At 41.2% G+C, this 25081-nt stretch overlaps 1 protein-coding gene across 2 annotated transcripts in view; it reads left to right on the top strand.

The window, feature by feature from the left end:
* The window catches only part of LOC138743436 (uncharacterized protein KIAA0232-like), a 67108-nt gene that overhangs the window by 16427 nt on the left and 25600 nt on the right, over positions 1-25081 (top strand). The window contains exons 1-3 of one of the 2 annotated variants that reach the window (XM_069898826.1): positions 11998-12093; positions 20118-23125; positions 23877-23967. In XM_069898826.1, the coding sequence (XP_069754927.1) occupies positions 20315-23125; positions 23877-23967 (2902 nt within the window). In that variant the 5' untranslated portion in view covers positions 11998-12093; positions 20118-20314. Of the gene's footprint in view, positions 1-11997; positions 12094-20117; positions 23126-23876; positions 23968-25081 lie in introns of those variants that run through there. The other variant, XM_069898825.1, reaches the window with a different exon arrangement.

Raw genomic sequence — 25081 nt, 5'->3', positions numbered from 1 at the left:
CATACATATCAATCGTGATCATTTTAACTCTCATTACCCGTCTTCCTCCCTCAGTCTATTTTTGTAATTGTTCTGCAAATTTTCGTGCTTCTTCTGGATCCGAGAATAGTCTGTTTTGTTGTCCTGGAATAAATATTTTCAATACCGCTGGATGCTTTAGTATAAATTTATACCCTTTCTTCCATAAAATCGCCTTTGCTGTATTGAACTCTTTTCTCTTCTTTAGGAGTTCAAAACTTATATCTGGATAAATGAAGATTTTTTGCCCTTTATACTCCAGTGGTTTGTTGCCCTCTCTTACTTTTTCCATTGTCTTCTCCAGTACCTTTTCTCTTGTAGTATATCTTAGGAATTTTACTACAATAGATCTTGGTTTTTGTTGTGGTTGTGGTTTAGAGGCCAATACTCTATGTGCCCTTTCTATTTCCATTTCTTGCTGTAGTTCTGGACATCCTAGGGTCTTAGGGATCCACTCTTTTATAAACTCCCTCATATTCTTGCCTTCTTCATCTTCCTTAAGGCCCACTATCTTTATGTTATTTCTTCTGTTATGGTTTTCCATTGTATCTATTTTTTGAGCTAGTAGTTCTTGTGTCTCTTTAGTTTTTTTATTAGATTTCTCCAATTTCTTTTTTAAGTCTTCTACCTCCATTTCTGCTGCTACTGCCCGCTCTTCCATCTTGTCCATTTTCTTTCCCATTTCTGTTAAGGTCATCTCCATTTTATTTATTTTCTCTTCTGTGTTGTTTATTCTTTTTCTTAAATCCTTAAATTCCTGTGTTAGCCATTTTTTAAATGACTCCATGTATCCTTTAATAAGAGCAAGTATATCCTTTACCTTGCCTTTATTTTCTTCTTCTATTTCCCTGTACTCTTCCTCTTCTTCTTCCTCTGGGTTGGCCATCTGTTGTTTCTTTGATGCCCTTTCCTCCTCTTCTTTCTTGTTTCCAATGTCTTCTGTGGTCTCTTCTTGCTGCAGGTGTTCTGCAGCTGTCGTTGCCAGCATGCGCAGTTGCACACTTTTACTCGGCTCTGCGAGCCATTTTTGTAGTCCATTATTTACCGACCTGAGGGAGCGGGTTTCTCTCTCCGCAGCGGGCCTCTTCGGATAGGTAAGGCCTTCGCCTTTTTCCTCCTTTGTCTTCTCTTCCTCTCTTCTTACCGTTGCTTTCGATTTTTCTTTTTTTGTCGCCATCTTCTTTCCACCTTTATACTCACTTTTCTGTAACTTTTATTTCTGTGCCTTTGTGTTTTCCTTTGTTTTTCCCGACTTTTCTGGAGAGGGCTGGAGTTCACCGTCCGGCCACTACTCCATCACGTGACTCCTCCGGGTGCTGCACCTTGACTCTCTGGGGGGGGGGGGACAGGTCCCCGATGGAACTGATGGACGAGATGCTCATGCTCCTGGGTGAGCACACCAACTGCCTACTCTTCGAGTGCATCATCCTCGAACATATGCCCGGAAACATCCAGCCGCTGTTGGTCCAGGAGAGCCTCACTGACCCGAGGAAGGTCGCCCAGAAGGCCCAAGAGCTATGGCTTGCATGATTCTCGGAAGGCTCAGTGGTCCAGCAGATCACGAGACAAAGGCACGACCACCCGGCCCCTGCAGGGCCCTCCAAGAGCATAACCAAGGCCACAGCATCTGCTTCAGGTCTCTGCTTCTACCACCAGCGCAGGGGAGCCAAGGCTCGGAAGTGTCGTCAGCCCTTCTCAGTCCAGGGAAACGAACAGGTCGGCCACTGTTAATGGCTGGAGCAGATGGCCAAGGACACTGCCTTCTCTACCTGTGGGACTCAGTCAGCGGCCGGCGATTCCTCATTGACACTGGCGTCCAGATCAGTGTCATCCCGACCACGGCCATCGAATCCAGGAACCGACCTCTAAGACCTCCCCTCTGTGCGGCCAACGCAAATGCAACCCAGATGTATGGAGACAAGACAGTCCACTTCCAGATCGGCCAATGGAATTTCGCGTGGAGGTTCATCGTCTTGTCCCTCCTGACTGCCATCCTGGGTGCAGACTTCCTCCTCGCACATAGGCTTCTGGTGGTCATTTGAGGTAGGTGCTTGGTGGACACCTGTACCTTGCAGGCAGTTCGCCTAGACACCCCCCCACTCAGAGCAACTGCAGATGACCACGATCAGTACGCCCAGAGACAAGTTCCAGCAGATCCTGGCCGAGTTCCCGACACCTCTCAAGCCACAGTTCTCCACTGCCTTGCCACGCCACGGGGTGTTCCACCACATCCCCACCCAGAGCCTGCCGCTTCATGCCGGCTCCCGCCTGACAAGCTCCAGGTAGCGAAGGAGGAGCTTTCGCACCTGTTGGAGCTGGGGATCATTCAGCGGTCTGACAGCCCGTGGGCCTCGCTGCTCCACCTGGTCCCAAAAGCCTCCAGCGGTTGGCGACCCTGCGGAGACTATCAACGGCTCAACGAGGCAACTGTTCCTGACCGTTACCCCATCCCTCACATCCAGGACTTTACAGCCAAACCGCACAGTGCGAGAGTCTTCTCCAAGGTTGACCTGGTGCACGGATATCGCCAGATCCCAGTGCACCCTGAGGACATACCCAAGACGGCCATCATCACCCACTTTGGCTTGTTCGAATTCCTGCGCATGCCGTTCGAGCTCAAGAACGCTGCTCAGACCTGTGGACTCATGGACTCTGTGGGCAGGGAGTTGGATTTCGTCTTTATTTATTTGGACGATATCCTCGTCGCCAGCAAGGACCGGGTGCAACACAAGGCCCACCTACGTGTCCTTTTTCTTCTGGCTGGCTGACTTCGGCCTTACCATCAACCCGGCTAAGTGGCAGTTTGGGAAAGAGTCCATCCAGTTTATTAGCCATACCATCACGGTCGAAGGAGCCATGCCCACCGCTGCGAAAGCCGCCGCTATCAGGAAGTTCCCACACCAGGACAGCCTCAAGGGGCTGCAGGATTTTGCAGCCAAACACAAGACGCTCGCTTGGAAACTAGAACCTGCACTGCATTCGAGGCCACCAAGGACGCCCTCGGATAGGCCGCTATGCTCGCCCACCTGCACACCGACCTGCATATGGCACTCTCTGTCGATGCCTCTGCCACAGCAGTCGGTGACGTCCTGGAGCAGCAGGTGAATGGACATTGGAAGCTTCTGGCATTCTTCAGCCGCCTGTTCCGCCTACCGTAACGCAAGTATAGTGCCTTCGACCGCGAGTTACTGGACATGTACCTGGCAATGTGGCATTTCCGCTATTTTTTGGAGGGGAGGACTTTTACAATTTTCACTGATCACAAACCCCTCACCCGGGCGCTTGCAATGGCAAAGGATCCCTGGTCGGCCCGCCAGCAGTGTCACCTCTCCTTCGTGTCGGAGTTTACTGTCAACATTCAGCATAAGGCTGGGAAGGACAATGTGGTTGCCGATGCGCTGACGCCTGGCTTCGACTTCGACCAACTCGTCCGGCTCCAGGAAGCTGATGGGGAGACGAGGGCCTTCAAGACCGCCATCACCGGCCTGTGGTTCCGAGACCTCCCGACTCTGAGCGGCAAAGGCACCATCCTGTGCGATATCTCCTTGGACACCCCACGGCCAGTGGTTCCCCAGCAGTGGCGCAGGCAGGTTTTCCGTCACATCCACGACCTTTCACATCCGTCCATCAGGTCCACGGTCCGGATGGTGGTAGAACAGTTCATATGGCATGGGCTGCGGAAGCAGATCACAGGCTGGGCCAGAACATGCACCCGTTGCCGGATGTCCAAGGTGCACAGGCACACCAGGGGCCCCGTACAGGAGTTTGAGCACGTCCGGGAACAGTTCAGCCACATTCACGTGGTCATCATCGCGCCCTTACCCATTTCCCAGGGCAATAGTTACCTGTTTATGGTGGTGGACCGCACCACTCACTGGCCCGAGGCGATCCTGATGCCAGATGCCTCCACCACAATGGCGCTGGCGCTGGCTCTGGTGGGGGCTGTGTGGCAGTTCACCACAAGGCAGGTGAATCGGCCTTGCTTGTAAGCCACACGGCGGGGCAACCGGCCAAAATGGCACCGTTGTGGGTTTCCCTTCTTTCCAGCACAGGGCTCGGAAACCCGTGCTGGGAGACCACGTGACGCTCAGGTGACATCAGCGCCCTCCAGCGCGGTTCTCAGCCAGGTCCGGGCTGGGAGTATAAGTGCAGCCCAGCAGCCTGCAATAAACTAGTCTGCTCACTGAGCTCAACTCGTCTGGTTGTGTGTGTTATTGCAGGAGCAGAGTAGCCGCCGCTACATTTCTACATTTTTTTTAAGGCAGTGTGTGATATGAAAAGGGCATGAAATATTGCTATCTTTAAAATTACTTCCTGTAAAAGGTAACAGACATTAGTAATATATAATCAATCACTTTCTTTTGGGTCACTCGATTTTAAGAAACAGAGAACAAATTTAATGCAGCAGAATCCTACCTAGAAAAAGCAATGAAATAGGTGAATCATCGGTTTTAATTGAGAGTTAGGGAAAATCTTGTCCAATTAAGTTGCTTTCTCTGTTTAAGGCAAGGCTTGGGTTGTTCATCAAAAGATGGTTCATCTAACACTATCATTATGACATTGAAGTGTCAATCTAAATTATCTGCTCAAGTTTCTGACAAATACTCTTAGTCTTTGGAAAGAGGTTTGAATTCTCAACCTTTTTTTTTACTGTGCCACCTTAAAAGGTTAACATCATTTGCAAGTATGTTGGCCTTTGAGAATAATTAAAGGATTAGTCCACCTTATTCTTACCAGAAGTGGCATATAATTACTGTTATGAAGTATAATTGCAGTTCTGCTTTATGGATTGTGCTCCATTTGTGTCTCTTCTGATCCATTGTGGTGAATCCCATGAGAATGTAGTTTTCTTTCAAACCTTGCAGTTCAAAACATTTGATGCTCTTTTCATGTCCTGCATTTTTACTGGACCATTAGATTTGGAATTTGACTGCTTTGACACAGTCAATTTTATCAACAAAAAAAAGTCCAACTGACAAAAATGTCATCGTCACTGAATTATTTATTTTAACTAAAACTGTTAAAGTGATGGTCTAAATTCAATGCTTTTCTTTAATTAGTAAATAAAGCAAAGTATATTTCACTCGATCACAATTCAGTTCACAAAGTTATCTTTGTACTATATTAGTTGACAGTTTTGTTCTGCTCTTTTCAATCATTGGTCGGTTGTTTACTTTCATAATCAAACTAGCCCAAAAGCCCTCTATTCTAGAGTAGACCAACATTAATTGTGGAATAAAAGGCCTGTCATGAAATAGTACTTCACTAATTTTCAATGGTAACTATTATTGGCACTCCTCTTAGCTGAATTAACTAGTTATAAAATGCCCACAGTGAATTTTGTACACGAGGGCAACTTTTTTTTAAATTTCAGATCTTTCTTTGTACTTCTCTTGATGGCAGCAGTGTATATTGAGAATCGTTGTTTAATGATATCTTAAGGCTCTCATAATCTGGAAAGCAAGTACAAGTTTTGACCATAAACATTGAATTCTGCCTCAATCCGGAGCTGATCCCCACTAATGTACTTGTTATTTGGATTAATTGTCCATTTTCATTAATAGTGATGGTTTAATTTATGCTTGAACAGTAGTTGTTTCTATGCTAGAAATCGTTTCATTTCTGATGAATAATCACTGCATAGTAAAATTGATAATATTGCATTCTTTAGTTACTTTTCCTTTCACTTCATAAACAACTTTTAATCACTTGCAGAAAGCTTTTATAGGACAATTGCTGAACAAATGGAACAAATATTTTTTTCCTGACGGAATCCAGTTTTTAATAACTTTTTCAGGCCTTAAAATTGTCAGATTCATTTTAAAAAAATGTTTCAGTAGACTTGAATTGATTTATGTATACATATCTAGATTTCTTCTATATATGGGTTCTCATTATAACACAGCCTCTTTCCAGGAATAATGTAAGTGGTTTTCCAAGAACAGCTCTGATTCCACCTAATGCTTACGAACCGTGTCACCAAAGCATCATGCTTACAGCACAGAGAGGGAACTTGTTGAGCATAACTTTAATGTAAGCAACAAGATTGCTGTACAGATGAAAATTTTCAATGCAAGTTATGATATGCTGTCTAAAATGTAATCCACGATATTGTGGGGTTAATTCACTGGAGGGAAGGGGTGGATGTGATAAGTGGTGACTGGCATTGAAAGATGGCTTAAAACCATGATTTCTGGCATGCAACTTCATTTGGAGATGAATGATATTTATTTACATAAAGAAAAATATTAAGTTTAAAATTATGGAGAGTTGTGTTCTATTGTACTTTCCCTCACTTTATAATTCTCACTGTACATGGTACTCACAAAAGCTCACCTAAATATTTGAGATATTCTTCTTCTTTCTACCCTCCCTTTTCTAGAAAATGCCCAAAGCTCAAGGGCACTTATGTAAAAGTGACTGATGACGTCAGTTCAGCTATCCTTGCTGCTATCCATCTATGTCCACTCCCTACACTTTGTTATGATAATGTTTCAAAGCACTTTGTTTCTTTCTGGACTTTCGAAACAACCAGTCCCCCTCTACTACCGCCCTCCTCTGAGTGGCAGAACATGTCCTTGCCCTCAATAATTTCTCTTTTGACTCATCCCACTTCCTCCAGGTTAAATGGGTAGCCATTGGAACCTGCATGGGTCCCAGTTATGCCTGCCTTTTTTGAGGCTATGTGGCACAATTTATGCAACAAGCCTACACAGGCAAGGCCTCTCAGCTCTTCATCCACAACATTGATGAGTACTTTGGTGCTGTTCATGTACCCATAATGAGCTCGTTGACTTCATCCTCTTTGCTGCCAACTTCTTCCCCAACCTCAAATTCACTTGGTGAATTTAGCAACACTCTCTACCTCCAGAGACATCTTCGACAAACCCAGAAACTCCCACAGCTACCTTGATTACACCTCTTCCCACCCTGCTCCCTGTAAGGATTCCATTCCATTCTCTCAATTCCTCCATCGCATCTGCACCCTGGATGAGGACTTCCATGCCAGATCATCAGCGATGTCCTCCTTCAATCAACATGGCTTTCCCACTCCCTCTCCCACCATCATTTCAGCACTCACTTGCATATCCTCTGCACATGTGCCCTGGCCCTGTTGACCCACAAAAACAAGATTCCTCTGATCACCCACCACCCCACCAGCCTCTGTATCCAACACATCCTCCTCTGCCATTTCCTCCACCAATACATGATCCCACCATTAGATACATATTCCCCTCTCTGCCTTCTGCAGGAACCGCTCCCTCGTGACTCCCTTGTCCACTCCTCTCTCCCCACCAATCGTCTGCTTGAGACCTATCCCTGTGACCGTAGGAGATGCTCCACTTGTTCACACACCTCCCTTAGCATCATTCAGGGCCCCAAAACAATCCTTCAAAGTGAAGCAACATTTCACTTGTGAATCTGCGGGGGTCATCTACTGCATCCAGTGCTCCCGCTGTAGTCTACATCAGAGAGACTGGGACATCACTTTATTGAGAACATCGGCTCTCCACTGCAATAAGGTGATCTCCCAGTGGTTGCTATTTCAATTCTCCATCCCATTCTCTCGCTGACATGTCTGTCCATGGTCTCACGTCCTGCCAGACTGAGACCACCCCTACATTGGAGGAACACCACCAATCACATCTTCTGACAGGGCACCCTCCAAGCAGATGGCATTAATATGGACCTGACTTTGGTTAACCTCACCCTCTTCTTCCCCCATCATCTCTCCATTCCCTGTCTCACATAGACATAATAAATTCTACCTGGTCCCTTATCTTATCCAATTAACACCTCCCCCATTATTTGAATTCTGAGACTTTCTGATTCAGGTATATCCTGCTTCAGCCTCTTCTGATTTTTCTTCCTTGAAGAAGTGCTCATGCCCAAAATGTCAGTGATATACCTTTGTCTCCTATAGATGCTGATAGGCTGAGTTCCTCCATCATTTCAGTGTTTACTACAATCACAGAATCTGCAGCCTATCGTGTTTCACTTGGTCCATCAAGCTAGGCTCTGGAAATATAATTTTAAAAATATTTTATTTATAGATTTTAAATCATATAACAAATTCATACAAATATTACAAAATTAAGTAAACCCCCCCCCCCCCACATCCACCCCACTAACACCCTCCCTCATCCCCCTTCCACCTACAAAGAAAGAAGATCATCGCTTAAAGACAACAATAATCAACCTTTTAGCTGTGGAAACTGAGAGACGTCCACCAGAGTGGACTGAGAGATTAAATCTTCCTACCAAGAGTTTTTAAATATGGGCTCCATTTTTTTTTAATGATATTTATCCCTCGTAGGTTATCTTTTCTAAAGGAATACAGGATTTCATTTCAATATGCCATCTTTTAATTCCTAAAACTAAATCAGATTTCAAAGTAATAGCCAAACATTTTTTATAAACAGCCAAAGCTAAACATAAAAATTCAATTTGATACATAGTCAACCTCAGTCCTAAATGGATCTTTCTTGAGGTTCTTTCATTTTCAGCCTCCTGCTTTCTCTTCATTCCAGCACATACAGTAAATGCTTCTCGGTTTTTTTTTTTCAGCTATTTTCATCAGGGTCCTATCCCCAGATGGCCCTGTTGCTACTGCTCAAAAGTGACCCAAAACAATTTTAGAAATAACATAATTCTGAAAGAAATGGTAGGGGGGGGGGAATTTTTTTTTAAAAATTTGCATATATATTTAGGTTTCTTTAATGTCTTGTCCACAAGTACAGAAATTTGTTGTTCAATAAGGTACACAAAGATGTGCCACGTTTCTGGAGCTCCTATCAAGAAGAGAGAGAGAAAACAAAAGAGTATTCCTTCAGAGACAGTGAGTGTTTGTAGATACCTTCCATGATGCCACTGTGCTCCCAAAACCTCCACAACAGCAGATCCTCATTTCTGATCCAGCAGTAAACCAAGATCCAGGATTTCAAGTCACCGTCATTGATCCCTCATTCCAAATCCCTGATATGATTGGAAAGCTGTTAATACTCAAGGCTCTTTGGGATCCCTCCTCATCATCAGCACCTCAGAAATCATGGTCCTGATACATAGTTCCCATGAGCCTGTGTGGAATAGCCAATAGGCAGCCCACAGTGTGATGTGTGTCCTTCAACTACTGAGGCACTCGCTGATCTGTTGCTGTGGTCATTTGGTCTCCTTCTCCCAGTCTTCTCATTCTTGATAGGGTGGTGTTCTTGTGCTCTAGTGCCCTACTCCAAACTTCAGATCTCTCAGACCCTGCAATCCTGGTGGCTTGAACAGCTAATTGTGGGCACAGACCTCCATGGGTTTGCTGATGTTGTACAGGTTGTTTAAATCTGAATGAGGCTAATGATGTAATGAGCGGACTTTATGACCCTGTGGAAGTGTGCTGGAAAGTGGGTCTCTGTTTCCCACTCCTTTGGGGTCTGCACAGTGACAGTGCTGCAACAGCATTGCCAATTTTGGTAATTTATTAAAATCATCTGGACAGATTCCGGCATTTTGGAAGAAATGAAATGAAAGTTAGAACCATAGAAAACTACAGCACAGAAACAGGCCCTTCAGCCTTTCCAGTCTGTGCCAAACTATTTTCTGCCTAGTCCCACTGACCTGCAACCGGATCATATCCCTCCATACCACTCTTGTCCATGTACCTGTCCAAATTTTTCTTCAATGTTAAAATTGATCCTACGTTTACCAATCCCACAGAGAGCTCGTTCCACACTCCCACCACTCTCAGCATGAAGAAGTTCCCCCAAATGTTCCCTTTAAACTTTTCACCTTTCACCCCTAACCCATGTCCTCTAGTTTTTATCTCACCAAATCTCAGGGAAAAGACTGATTGCATTTACTCTATCCGTTATCATCATCATTTTATATATTGAAATAATATCCTAGCCTGTTTAACCTTTCCCTGTAACTCAGCTCCTCCAGACCCGGCAACATCCTTGTAAATTTCCACTGCACTCTTTCAATCTTGTATATTTCCTATAGTTTGGTGACAAAAACTGCACACAGTACTCCAAATTTGGCCTACCAATGTCTTGTGTAACTTTTGTCTTGTAAATACTTTAATTTATAAAGGCCAATGTGCCAAAAACTCTCAAGGAATTGTGTATCTCTATTCCCAGATCCCTCTGTTCTACTGCACTACTCAATACCCTACCATTACAGTCCTGGCTTTGTTTGTCATTCCAAAGTGCAACACCTCACATTTTTTCTGCAATGAATTCCATCTGCCATTTACAGTCCATTTTTACGGCTCACCCAGATCCCTCTGAAAGCTTTGAAATCCTTCCTCACTGTCTACTACACCTCCAATCTTGGTGTCATCTGAAATTTGCTGATCCAATTTATCACAGTATCATCCAGATTATCGGTTTAGACAAAAATATCGGGCTCAGGACCAATCCTAGTTAGAAGCCTCCAATCAATGAGGCAATCCTTCACTACCACTATCTGTATTACACCCTCTCTAGTTGGTACGTCTATATATTAAGTTTGTTTTAAAAATGTGAACAAAAGACAGTTAACTGCAGGCAAATACTTGAAGCTGTCATTAAGAAAAAAGTAGCAAGCTCTCTGGATAGAAATTGTTCCATCGGGAAAATGCAGCAGATCATGTTTAACTAATTAACTAGAGTTTTTTTGAGGATATAATGCCTGCAGTTTATAGAGGAGAGCAGATGGTTGTAGTGTACTTAGCACCTTATTGTCCATCTTCAGGAAAGCTATGCAAAATATTTCTACAAAAAAAAAATGCAGAGTTGGGGGTAATGTGTTGGCTTGGATAGAGGATTAGCGAACCAGTAGAAGGCAGACAAGATAAATGGTGTTTTTTCTGGTTAGCAATCAATAATGTGGGGTGCTGCAGGCATTGGTGCTGGGCCCACAACTGTTCATAAATTATACATAAATTATTTGAAGGAGAGGACCATGTATGTGGCATACCTAATTTTGCTGAATTGTGTAGAGGATACAGAAGTTCTGAAGATAGATATTGATAGGTTAAATGAGTGGACAAGAGTCTGGTAGATGGAGTACAATGTCATAAATGTGAACTCATCCACTTTATAAAGAAAATTAGCAGATCAGGTGGTTAGTTAAAAGGTGAAAAGTTGCAGCAAGATATTGTGCAGAGAGACCAGAAAGTGGTTGGATGTGAATCACACCAAGTTAGTTTGCAAATGTAGCAGGTAACACTGGACAACAATTTTTTTTTCAAAAGGTTTGCTTTCTGAAAAATATTTGGGAAATATGATAGACAAGTTCAAGGTAAACACAAAATAATTTCACATTTGCTGTATCACGTAGGAAGTTTAGTATGTTTAATCACATAATGATGCTGACACATTGCATTACCCGTAGTTTAACTGACCTAAAAATAATATGCCGCTGATTTTCATTTGTACTCATCATTTCATGCCTCTCATGTCAGTATCCAACAATAGTTGTCTTGATATTGCTTTTCCATTGTGGCAATGCAGAGGAGGTTCATCTGGTTGAAACCAAAAATAGATGTTAATTTATGAGGAGAGATTGAGTAGCCAGGGATGATGCACATTGGGATTTAGAGGGATTGGGTGGGAGTCGATCTTAAAAATTATGAAGGAATAAATAAGATAGAAGCAGGGAGATTTTTTCTTCTGGTTGATGAGACTGGAGCTAGGGAGCATGGCCTTAAGAGTCAGAGGTGAAGATTTAATATTGAGATAAGGATAAACTGCCTCTCCCAGGGGGTAGAATCTGTGACATTCTCTACCAAAGGAAGCATTGGGAGGCTGCCTTATTGAATGCATTTAAGACACAAATAGATAGGTTCTTAAAAAATATGGGATTTCAGGATTATGGAGAACAAATAATGAACTGCTCATACAAATCCTCAGTGACCCTATTTAGCTATATTTATTTTAATATTTGTATCTACATACTGTGCATACGTATCATTTGTCTGTATGTGTGTTGGCAGTGTTTTATACAGAGGACTACAAAACTTGTTTTGATGGGCCAGCAAACAAGACTTGAGGCAGATAAATGGACCCAAGTGCATGGCCAGATCAACCGTGCTCTTATTGAATGGTGAAGTATGGGTCAAATGACCTGCTCCTGCTCCTATTTCTTGTGCTTTTGTCTTTTTCGTAGTGCATTAATCCTTTTCAAATCATCTGAATAATCAAGATATTTTAGCCGCATCATTCCTTTTCAGTGAATTTCATCCATTGCGCAACTTTTGGTTTGCACTTTTGATTTGTCTCATTTGTGACTTAAACTTCTCCATATCCCGATGAGCAAAACCTCACTCTTTCTCCTACCTTTTTTTCCATTTCCATATTTTGGCTGTTATCACAGACTGAGGGAGAGGGAAGTGTGTATTAATAACACTGTCACTCTTTCTGTAGGTGTGTTTGCAGTGTTGTATACTGAGATCAGGTTAGCTAATCTATTCCTGATACAAGTGTTTATATTTTGCAGTTGAACATTGGAACCATTATCTCTGGCCCTCATCACTTGCTCTCATATCTCTCCCTGGTCATTTTCTCAGTCAGTACTAAACTGCTTGACCTCATTTGAACTTAAGCTCATACAAAACTAAATATAGTTGATATTAGATGTGTAGACATATAGCTTTTAGAGATCAAGGTCAAAGTAGATGTACAACTCTGATAATCCAAAATCAGGTTCTCAGAAATCTTACCTGAATTTTTTTCGGAGCTGAACTGACCTCACGGGTTGAAAAAAATTCACTTGACATGAAATTAGAATGACGATAGTCCTCGTTGCAGGTAACTCCCTCCCCTCTCTCTTTACATTTCTTCTCTACCTTCCTCTATTGGCTTTTCTCTCCAGCTCTCCCTCTCAAACTGCACACCATTGCCTCCCAGCTCCAAGTGTTCAGACGAATTCCATGGCCAGCGTCATCAAGGAGACAGGCCTCCCAAACAGGAACGGGACCTCTGGCTCAGTGGCGTTCCCTCCCTCCTCAGCACACCAGAGCTCCCGAGGCCGACTCCAAATCCTTCCCTCGGCCTACAATTACATGGACTCCCCAGTGTGTGTGTGTGCTGTATGCTAGGGGAGGATTCGGGCTCAGGAGTTCTGGTGACCAGGGAGACAGGAGCCCACCGATTCACCAGTGAATGTTCCACCAGCCCAGGAAGCCTCCCTGGAGATCAGTAGCAGCAGTTGGGAGGTCTCAGCGTGGCGGCCAGCCTTCCTTTGTTGGTTGTTGTTGTTTAAACATTGATACAAGTAATTTGCTGTTGCTACTGCGCTGTTTTTTAAAAAATGACCAGTTATCCAAAAAATGCTTATCTGACATAGGCCCGTTTCCAACCATTTTGCATAATCAGAGTTTTTCTATATATGCAAAAACAACTGAACAATCAAATGCAGGACATAGTGTTTAAAAATGGAGTTAATACTGTAAGACAAATGGCAGTAAGATGACAGCAATGAGTGTGGTAAATCACATCAGTATTCAGCACGTGTGTGATTCGTTCAAGCAAATAACTGATTTGGAAGGGATTGTGATAATGGACACGGCAGAGCAAGCTTTAATAGTTTACCAGTCTGGTGAAAGTCAAAGACAAGTTAGTGTAATATTATGCTCATAACTCGTGTGGTTTCTAAATTCAGTTGTATTTTAAACTGGGCAGCTTTTTTCTGAAATATTTGTGCAAAAATAAAGCAAAAAATTTTGAAACAAAACAATCAATTTATTTATTTGAAGTAATAGCCAAGAATCAATCCACGTGCTACAATTTTCTGACTTTTAAAAGTATGTTAGGAATGCACCTTTGTTGGGAGAGGGAAGGAGGATCAGAGCCAAGATCCATTATAGAAAGTAATCTTGTAAAAATGGCTTGATACACAACTGGATGTTAGAATGGGCCAGCTGGAAATTAGTCTTTTAAGAAATATCAGTCTTGATCAGACTTTTGTATTTTTGTTTAAATCAAACCCATTTTAAATAAGATATTTCGAGAATTCAACTTGTTTCAAATTGATCAGATGCTGGTTCAATATTTTAGTCCATCGAGTTGTCCCAGAATTTCTAATTCCTCAACTTTACATAGAGCAGCACAGCACAAGAACCGGCCCTTGAGTTCACATTGTGTGCACAAACCGTGATGCCAATCTGAACTATTCCCAACTGTCTGCACTTAGCTTTTATCCATACATTTCCTGCCTGTTCATGTGTCTATCTAAATGCCTTTGAAACACTGCCATCTTCCTGGCAACACTTTCCAGGCACTTTAAACCTCCTTTCACTTTTAAACCCATGTTCCCTCGTATTTGACATTCCTACCCTACAAGAATGACTGGCTCTCAATACAATTTATGCCTATTAGATTTTTAACATTTATTTTGCTCCAAACAAATTCTATTTCTATTGATGTGGATGCCCAAGAGAGCTGAGTGGCCTAGCATTAAATAGAAATATCTTCGAAGCAGATGGGATATTTTTAAGGGTTGGGGAGAGATGAGGATGAACATGATTAGCATTAAAACTAGTGGCTGAAGTATTGGTGCATGGCCTGAGGTCACAAAGAAAAAGGTGCATGGATGAATCTGTCTTTGATTAAAAAAAATTTAACTGCTCACAGGCAGCCAGAATGGTGAAAGTAGGAGATGTAGTTGAGCAGACAGTTTGATAAAAATGAATTACAAGTATTGTAAGCTCAGGAAACCAGTGGGTGGACTGGAGCATTGTGTTAAGGGATCAGTAGCAAAGTGTAAATAAGTTTGAATCAAAGTCAAGATACAGAGGTGGAGGACTACAGAGACAGCATATAACAAGTACGATAGCAGGAACCATTATGGCCAAATGTATAGATCAGACGATATCTCGTTTATTTGTCACAATGTACCATGTACAATGAAAAGGGTTATACTGCAAGCAGTCTATCAAGTCAACTCCAACATTCATGCAGCCATATAAAGTAGAAGGACAAAGCACAGTTTCAGAGCATAGTTACAATGACTGATCAATTGGTTCAAAGCAAGGGCAGTGCAAGCCCACTGTTGTGAGGTTCATTCTTGGCTGCAGGGAGGAAACATACATTAAACTTGTTGATGCATGATTTCACACTCATGAACCACCCTCCTGATAAGAGGGAGAAGAGTGGGTGTCTGGAGTGCGATAGTCCTTCAGTATGTTGGCTGCCTTTCCGAGCCAACAAAATATGGAGGTAGAATCCATGGAGGGAAATGAAGTTTGTATGAAGTTCTGAGCTCCATTAGCTACATTCTGCATCTTATTCCATCCTTGGATGGAGCTGCTCCGGTAGTACTGTGATGCACCTTTAGGGAAGGACATGCCAAGCTTACTTAATCTATGAAAGTAGAAGTGTTGCTTTTTTTTCCAGTGTCCAGGTCAGGTCATTTAAGCAGATAAAGAATTTTGAAATGAGAGAAGTACCTGAAGTTATAGGAGCCACCAAAAGAAGCAGCAAATGTTATGAAACTGGCATTTTTTTTGTGCCCCTTTACCCAAACTGAAAAGCTCTTTAATTTTCAGATCACTGTCCCCTTCAGATAAGGATGATTGTAGTGCTGGGACCTGAATGTAATGTATTTATGTCACAGATTCACCAGCAATAGACTGGTCCATGTGATTCATTTGTCTGTCATCATAGCTGCAAGAACAACATTGACTTGTGATGAATACTGAGAAGTGTAACCTCAGGTTTGGCATAAACATTGGAGTTATTTTTACCTAGACTGGGTTGCTCATTTGACATTTAATCTGTGTACTATGTCAGGTGACTGCAGATTGCTTTAAGTAATCAGTAGGTATCAAATTGAAAGAGCCCAAGTTTCAACGATGGTAAATTGACTTGGTGAGGAATGATAACTGCTCTTGGCAATAATGTGAAAAAGTTACATTCTTTGAGGGAAATTTATTATTAGATTAAATTTCATTTCAAATTGTTCCCATGTCAGACATTAATAAATTGTTTTTAAAATAGTATTTGATACCTTGGTGACTAATCTAAGTGACGCATTGACTGATTTTTAAAAGGGGTTTTACTCACTTGAGGAAACAGTATGGTTATATTCAATTTCCAATTAGTTGTTCCTTTAATTCTGCACACACCAAAGCTATAATTTGTAAAAGATGCATATGGTAATTTGTCAATTGCTTAATTTATTCAAGGTGAGATACACAGATCAGTTGTTAAAATTGAATGCTGTTATCCTTTTGTTTTAATTGAATCTACGATTCCCTAACCATATGAAAAAGATAGAAAAATAAGAGTTGTATTCATGCAGAAATAGTGAAAAAATCCAAACATACCAATATATGCATTTAGTGTTTTTGTTTCACTTATAAAATGCTTCATTGAGAATTACAATATGATTTTTTTAAGCATTTTTGCTTTCATTAAATTTCTAATATCCTTGTATTCTCAAAGGCTTTGTAGCACTTTCTGTTATATACTAGTCTCAGAAATGTCTTCAAATTGCACTAATATTTTCATAGGTTGCCTTTCTTGGAGATCTGTTTAAAAAAAATTACTGCAATAAGTTTTCATTTTGGGATTGCATCTCCTGTATCTGCTAAGACTTCACTATGCCATCTCTTGTTTAAATCTCTAGTTTAATATTTAAGTTTTTAATTAGTGTTTATTGCCATACTGCTTTGCTTTCAGTAAAGTGGTGCTGAACCTCTAAACTTTCAATCAGAGCATGATTGACATATTGTAATATCAAAGTTGCTGCCTTCTTCCACTGCTGGTTCAGATATTTCCATCAAACATTTTAATGAATGTGGCTTCACATCAGAGGTTGATACTACTGTGGGGTGGTATCAGCAAATTGGATCACTAACAGTTGATTCTGGTGCAATAGAAACAGCTCTGAAGGAATTGCCTACTTCTAAATATTTGTGCTAAACATTTCTTGTTGAGGAAGTTCAATTTACGAAAATACCTGAAGAGCCCAGATGACATACTGCTTCAATAATCAATGCTGCTGCCTCAATGTTCCTGAGAGGAACATTGGTCCTGACCTTGTAGCCATCTGTCTGGAGTGTACCTGTTCATGTGGGTTTCTACTGATGCTCCAGTTTCTTTCCACATCAAAAAGTTCTGTTCCAAGGATAATTAGTTGCTTTAAATTACCTGAAGTATAGGTGTTCAAAATTTAGCCAGAGGGTCGTGAGTCTGTGGAACTTGTTGTGGAAGAGAGGTCATTGGGTGTATTTAAGACAGAAATTGACAAGTATTTGATTAGACACGGCATCAAGGGTAATGAGGAAAACGCTGGGGAGTGAGACTGAGTGATAAGGATCAGATCGTGATTAAATGGCAGAGCAGACCCGACAGGCTGATTGGCCATCTTCTGCTCTTCTATCTTGTGATCAAAGAGGGAGTTAATGAGTATGAGAGAACAAATTGCAGAGGACAGGACATTGTGAAAGGTGGAGGGTGAGCCACCTGAAATCCATATTGGTAGCAATGAAGTGGACTGGAAGAGAAATGAAATCCTGCAAAGAAAAGTTAGGCAGCACTTTTTAAAAAAAAAACCTTCAGTTATCTCAGGATTATTTCCTTTGCCAAAAACTAGTGAGGCAAGAAACAGGAAGGGACCAATAGTAGCAAAGGTTCAATGTGTGGTTAAGGAGCTGGAGTGGGTGGAAGGTTTCAGATATTAGGCTCTTTCAGGGAAGGTAGGACCTCTAGAGGAGGGAGAAATTATACCTGAACTAGAGAGGCACCTATATCTTGATTTGTTCACGCAAGCAGGGAGGGTTTAAACTCGGGGATTGGATCCAAAGCAAAAGGATGGCAAAGTTAAGGTGAGAGTTAGCATGTTCACGAGCAAGGGCAAACAAGGTTTGAATAGGCTAAACTGCATTAACTTTAAACGCAAGAAACAAGTTGGTACAGAAGTTAAAATCCTAAATTGGAGCAAGACTATTTTGAAGGCGTTAAGAACCTGTAATGGTTGATTGGGAGAGGCAGGTTGCAGGTCAAGGGACATCTGGTAAGCAGGATCTTTTAAATGTGAGAGAGTGAAAGTCCAGGGCAACATGTTCTTGTTAGAGAAAGGGGTGAGGTTGGTTAGATTAGCAAACCCTGAAACCTACCAGCTACACCAGCTCCTGAACCACATAATCAACTATCACTGCCTTAGATTACCCACTCAAATTTCTGAAGATACAAATTGACTTTAAAGATCTCCACTGCATATCTGAAGAAATATTAATCCTCAGTTTTAGTGTACTAAAAAAATATTAAGCAATGAATAAGGGCATCTCTATCTAGAATTGTTCAACGAAGGCATTTCATTTTCATTAGTACAAAACTGAAAAAAAAAGTCTGCCGTTTTATATGGTGTAGACTAGGAGGAAATGGCATTGGTTCAAACAGGCTGTTTGTTCAGAGAGAGATGAGATCTGACAGGTGTGGTGAGAATCTGTAGCTTCAGATCAACTCCTACTACAAACACAGGAAGAAGTGTTGGGCTTTTAAACCTTCCTGATTAGGGATGGAGGTGTATAGAGATTGGACATCGATGGTGAAGATGAAACTCTTAGGGCCAGGGAATTGGAAATTGTTAACATAGTGGAGGGCACTCGAGATAATGTAGGCAAGAAGGGACTGGACAAGTGGAGAAAATATAGAATCAAAGGACGAGGAGATGGGTTACATGGGACAAGAGCCAGCAAAAACAAATGGGCCTACCAAGACAGTCCTTGTTGTGGGTCTTTGGTAGGAGATAGAAGTGCAGGGTTAGGGCACCATCTGCTTGGAGGCTGTGGAGGGAATTGTGATCAGGATCTGGATGGTGATGATGTTGCCACAAAAAAAAAATTCTTGTTCGTGACAATAAATTCTGATTGTGGGTTGGAATAAGTGGGAGTGGTTCAGTAATTGTATGCTGATCACTATAAATGTTCAGGCAAGCCTCATTTCTTACTGCCTTGCCTTCCCTTCCTTGAACACAAGCTCATGACACCAGCCTGCCTCCATGCCTCTGCTTAGCTGAGTCTTGTACGTATTCTGATAGTTTTATAGGCTTTGCTACCTTCCTCAAACTACATCTCTTCACCCACTTCACTCCATCATGGTGGCACTACTCAGTAAAATTATTAGACCATGGCATTTCCATCAAATCAGAGTGAACAGTTTAATATTTGCTCATTAATTTAAATTTTGCACAACCTACCAGATTTTTAATTCACTCATCCTACTTGATTAACTGCCAAACAGGATGAAAAGCAAGGCTTGACGAAAACTCCTTCCAGTACATTCTTTTCACCACTTCATTATTCCTATTGATTTTAAGCACAGAACAATATAATCCTTTGTAATAGTTTAACTGACATTTTAGATTAATTTTGTATTCACAGCATCAAATCAACCCCTACTTATTCCATCACACTGACTTCAGTGTGAAAAAGGGTAGAGTGTTTTAAATTGCATAATTCCTTTGTTATATTGGCCTTTACATAGAGTTATCTGTACCCAGCCAGGTTCCACTCTGTCCTTGTGTTGCTCCATGATTGGGTGTAAAATTTGAATCTAGCATGACCTACATCACTGTAAATGCCCACGTCCAGAGCACTGACAGATTCTGCTTTTCCTTTTGTAAGTCCCAGTCAGCATTTTTCCTTCTCATTAGGTGTAGAATTTAATGGCAGAAATTGACTGGTGTTTTAAAGATTCTCAACTTTCCCTGCATGCTAATGTAGCTTGAGAGAGAAATCTGAAGTTTTCCAGAAGTTTTGACACCAGAAGTTTGGTTAGGATTAGACAGACAGTGTAGCGGCCTGGGAGAGTAAGATACAGCACCTGTATTTTCCAACCAGTAATAAGCAGTATCAGTAAAAGCACAAAGCTGGAAAAATTCAGCAGGCCCAAGCAAAGGTAAAATACATAACCGACGTTTCAGGCTTGAAGGGCTCAAGCATTGTGTTTTTACTTCAGCCACAGTGGTTACAGATTTTCATGTTTTACTCAAATTCAGTATCATATTGGCTGAACTGGCATAAAAATTCCTCTTTAAGTTATCCACTTGATCGAGTTCTGTACTAAGCTTTTTGAAAAGGTTTGCCAAGTTTTGATTGTGAAAACTTTTATGGTTACTTTTAGGTATAATAAAGCAGTTCCACGACTGGCCAAGAAAATTCCTGCGCTGTCACAAGGAAGACCAATTCAGGGAAAATCTGAGGTGTTTGTCTTAAATAAGTCACTTCTTGTTCATACACCAGAATAGAACAAATTGTTAAGTTTCATAGAAACAGATTTTTCAGCTCAATTAACTCCTGGTCATTTTTCAAGGGGAAAAAATGATGCAAGGTATTTTGAGTTTAGAGAAAACAAAATCAGTGCAGGATAATTCTGTTCAAGCACCAACTTTTTCGAGCTCTGTTTCTTCTGACTCCAGTGAAACTGAAAACCACTTGAATGAAAATCCTGAGGAATTTAAAACTTCTAAAGTTCCACAAACCCAGTGCAAGAGATGGGTGGCAGATAGGAATCGATTACATAAGGAAGGCCATGTTAAACCAAACCTCTGCTCTGCTGATAAACCCTCATTTAGAAAGAATGCAAGCAAAGTCACTGGGTTGAATAAACAACGACATAATAAAAGATGGAAAAAATCTTCAAAGGTTGGAGGTAGAAAAAGTGCAGATTTGATCACAACCCCTGAACCAAAGTTTAAGGATCGTGGACAGGAATTCAGAGAAGAACCACAGTGGTATACGGAACCACTTTCAGACAATGTAGCCTCCAACCATTTAAAAAGTAAACTAGAAACTGCGTACAAGAGTAGTTTACCTTCATTTGATACTGAACTGTTAGAAAAGTTGCCAGCATCCATTAGGGATCTGTGCATTGATGATGGACATACTAAAGATTATCTCTGGACAGGTGCATTTGTTGATGGCCACTTTGTTGATATCCCAACATTACTTGATAAAACCGAGCTCAGTGAGATTTTACATTATTCTAAAACAAGCTCTGATTCATTAGATGATCTTCAAAAATCAGTAGACCTCTTCTGTGAAGAAGATACTGATAAGCCTTTGATGGATTGTTATGATTTCAAACAAGACAAGGAGATCCTCAACATTGGAAGGAAAAATGAAGATCTAATTAAATTTGAAGGAGAACATAATGTAAGATTGGATGGATTACATTTGAATATCTGGGAAGATAGCCCAACAGTGGGTGGAATGGAAAGAAGTTCTCCAGTGGGTATATCCTGTACAAACCAGCTTAGTTCTGATCAAGTTAAATTGTGGTTGTCATCCACGACTGATTCGTCGTTAATTAACAAGACAGGAATTGAACCAATTTGCAAAGATCCTTCCACTTTGTCTGATCAAGATGCTGGCTGGCCTGATTGCTTGGAAGCTAATAAAAAAGATACATATTTTTCAGTTATAAATGATCAGAATGATTCTACATTTTCGTGTGACAGTAATGCGCAAAGTAAGAGTCCATCACAGCAGACTCAAACTTCAGTTTTAAATGCCATCAAAGAAAAGGATTTGGTTCAAAATGAATCCAGTTTTTTAAACATTTTCAGAGAAGACTGCGGTTCTTGGTCAGTTTTATGTAAATCTGGAAATAGAATGTCACCATTCACTTTGAGAAATATTGATTCAGTAACATTTCCAATTGAGCTAAATGTAAATATGACAACTGGCATCCCAACTGCTTGCTCGGAGGATGATCTACTTAGTTTGCTGCCTGGCAGCGAGTATCTACAATTAGATGACAGCTTTTTAATTGAACTGCCAGTTATGAGTTCAAAAGAAAAAATGGACATTACAAGACACAGTGCTCAAGCAGACAAGATTGAAACAGGAAAATGGAATCCAATTTTTGAAATTTGTCAAGAGAACCTTTCTGAGAAGAAGGATTTAAACTCCAGAGTAATTGAGGAGATATGGAAAGCTACACCAGCATTTTCAGAAGATGGGATAAATATTAACAAATGCCACAACTGCTCCTCGAGACCAGAGGTACCTTTGAAACAGGCAAATATGACAAAACTTCAAAAATGCCCTCTCCAAAAATCTGAACACAATTTCTGGGAGGATAAACTTGGGGATTCTGAAATCGTGGATTCTACAAATGTTGACGTGACAGGGCACAGTCATAAGTGGAAAACAGGCTCTGATCAAAGAGAAGTTTCAGTTACAGGAGGTATTGAATATTTAATGAGCAACACAAAAGAGAATGAATTTTCACCTTCTGAAAATAACTTTTTGAAACCTACAATCTCTCCTGGTACAATGGAACAAAACCGCTTTACTGCAGATCGAAAGTCCTTGATTAATTGTGATTTGCAACAAAATATCAGTGAAGAATCTACAGAACAAAACATAATTAATGACATTTCTATTAACCTACCTGAAGATCTGTGGGGAAATTTGAATGATTATCTAAATGACTCCACAGAGCCTAGTGAAAGTTCCTTCCTCCCCTTCGAACTCAATTGTCCTGTTTCACAAATGCTGGGTTTGACAAGCACATTGGAAATTGACAGTAGCAAGGTGCAACCTCAATACTGCACTCTACCCAAAGTCAGTTCAGATTTAATAATTACCAGCAATGCCAAATTACAAAGTGCACCACAGCAAGATCATATGAACATAGCAGATCAGACTACTTATCCCAACTCTGACCAACTATTTACAAAAGAAGTGGTTCTTACAAGATTACAGGACAATCCCGCTCAAAACACAGAAAGCAATTTTTCCCATCATCAATGCAAATCTGAAATGATGGCTGATAGTTCGATCTCTGTGCTAAGTAAAGAGAAATCAGAATGCAGCAACATTTCCAAGCAAAAGATCCAGATTCTTCAAGAGGAATGTGAAACAAAATGCTATAAAGAGACAGGTCTGAATAAAGGCTATTTAATATCGGTGGATGATGATAAAGATAAACTAAATGTTCTCCAAGGAAGACTACAGGTAATACATTCAGAACATGGTGATTCGATGATGCCTCAGCAAAATGTGTGTGCTTTCAACACAAAAATGAAAGTGGATGATCTACAGCCTTCAAAAAAGGACAAAGTAAGCAAAGATGAGCTTGAACTGTGTAAGGAAAATTGTACTTTTTCTTGCAGTCACTTAAAGGTATGTAAAATATTTTTGAACAATATATTTGATGCCTAATGTAATTTTAAAGTACCAGAATATAAATTCACCAATTCTTAGAGCTTAAATGTAAATCAAAAAAAAATACTGTATCCACATTATTTATCCTTCTGCAATAGATTGAACAGATGTGCAAAAAAAATGTTTTAATAAATCTCATTTTAAATTCATTTGATTAAAGTAAGGAAGGAATGCACAAGCAAAACCAGTGTTGTACTGAGAAATGTAGAGTGCACATCATGAAGTATAAGGTAGAAGGGTGTAAACCATTCTCATTTTCTGCCCCAATCATGTGCCTTGTCCCACTTTCAGAATTCTTTTAGATATCTTCCTATATGCAAGGTTGATTGTCCATTTACTTTGAGTTAAATATGTGGTTGTCTTTTTGGAATGATGCTGTGATGTTTATGACCAAACCAAGTGAGAATGAAAATGTTGATTGGCAATGCCAAAGTTTAGAGGCAGCTCAAATCTGCTGAATGTAGCAACCAAGTAATTCCAAACTATTAGTTTTACCATTTCAATTTTTAGGCTACATAAAGACCATCTACTTGGTGTCATAGCTGTGATTTTCTGAACTCATAAGTCCATTAAAGCAGAGTAGTTCTGAATTCTGCGAGCAAGATGTAGCTTCAACGTTTTAGGCTGAATAAATTCTTAACAATGTGTACAAATTTGTATGCTTCTAAATGAAATTTCCCAAGCAAGTGATACAGAAATGTTTGTTTAGGTTACCTTGCCTGAATCAGAAAGATCCAAGAAATGTCTCCGAGAAACCTGTTGCCCAGTTCTTGACAGCCACCTTTCCACAGAAAATACAGGTCAGTAATTTTTTTAAAAATTACACATACAGGTTTGCATTTGAACTGGAGGAGGACTAATATCCTTGTGGGAAGGTTTGCTATGGCTGCATTGCTGTGGGGGGAGGGGGGGGGTTAAAACTAGATTTGCAAGAGGATGGGAACCAGAATATGAGGGCAGTTAGGAGTGGAGGAGGGAAAAGTTGACATGAATTTTGCATGCAACTTTAAAAATCAATGGGTTGTACGTGGTGGAAATGTTCTCAGGTGCATCGGTTTCAATGCAAGGAGAATTGTGGGAAAGGCACATAAATTTAGAGTGTGGATTGGCACAAGGAATTATTATATTGTGGCCATGAGGAGCAGCTCAATGTTCCAGGCTTCCATTTGCTTTAGATGCTATAAAATAGTGGTTTTCAAATTTTTTTTTCTTTCTTTCCACTCACTTACCACTTTAAGTAATCCCTATGCCATAGGTGCTCTGTAATTAGTAAAGGATTACCTGTACTTATGTGTTCTGACCATCGGTTGAGGATGGAGATCTTGTCGCTGAGGAGGACTTTGCCGTCTGAGCTGCGCAGCGGGCTTTGGACTTGGGGTGAGGGGCCGTACACAGCCTTTAGAAAGGTAGAAACCCCTGAAGTCGCCAATGTCCGCGCTGAGCTGGGTTTGTTTGGCGAGGCTAGTCCACCACTCATTTTGGATCTCCCGGAGTTTGCGCTGAAGATGGCTGCATGCGCGATGGAAGGCTTGTTTCTTCTCTGGACAGGACGGCTTTGTAAGGTGAGCCTGGTGGGCAGCTCGCTTCTTTGCCAGCAGCTCCTGGATTTCCTGGCTGTTTTCGTCAAACCAGTCCTTGTTTTTCCTGGAGGAGAAGCCCAGTACCTCTTCAGTGGATTGCAGTATGGTAGTCTTCAACTGATCCCAGAGGGTTTCAGGGGACGGGTCCGTGAGGCGGGTTGCATCGTCGAGCTTTGCTTTGAGGTTTGCCTGGAAGTTTCCTCTCGCTTCGTCTGACTGCAGGTTTCCAACATTGAACCTCTTTCTGGGGGCTTTATTGTTCCTGGGCTTTGGTTTGAAGTGAAGGTTGAGCTTGCAGCGAACCAGCCGGTGGTCAGTGTGGCATTCGCTAGGC

The sequence above is a fragment of the Narcine bancroftii genome, chromosome 9, assembly GCF_036971445.1.
Source record: "Narcine bancroftii isolate sNarBan1 chromosome 9, sNarBan1.hap1, whole genome shotgun sequence".
NCBI lineage: Eukaryota > Metazoa > Chordata > Chondrichthyes > Torpediniformes > Narcinidae > Narcine > Narcine bancroftii.
The sequence above is the reverse complement of the archived record's forward strand: the minus strand, read 5'-3'. Positions and strand labels throughout refer to the sequence as shown.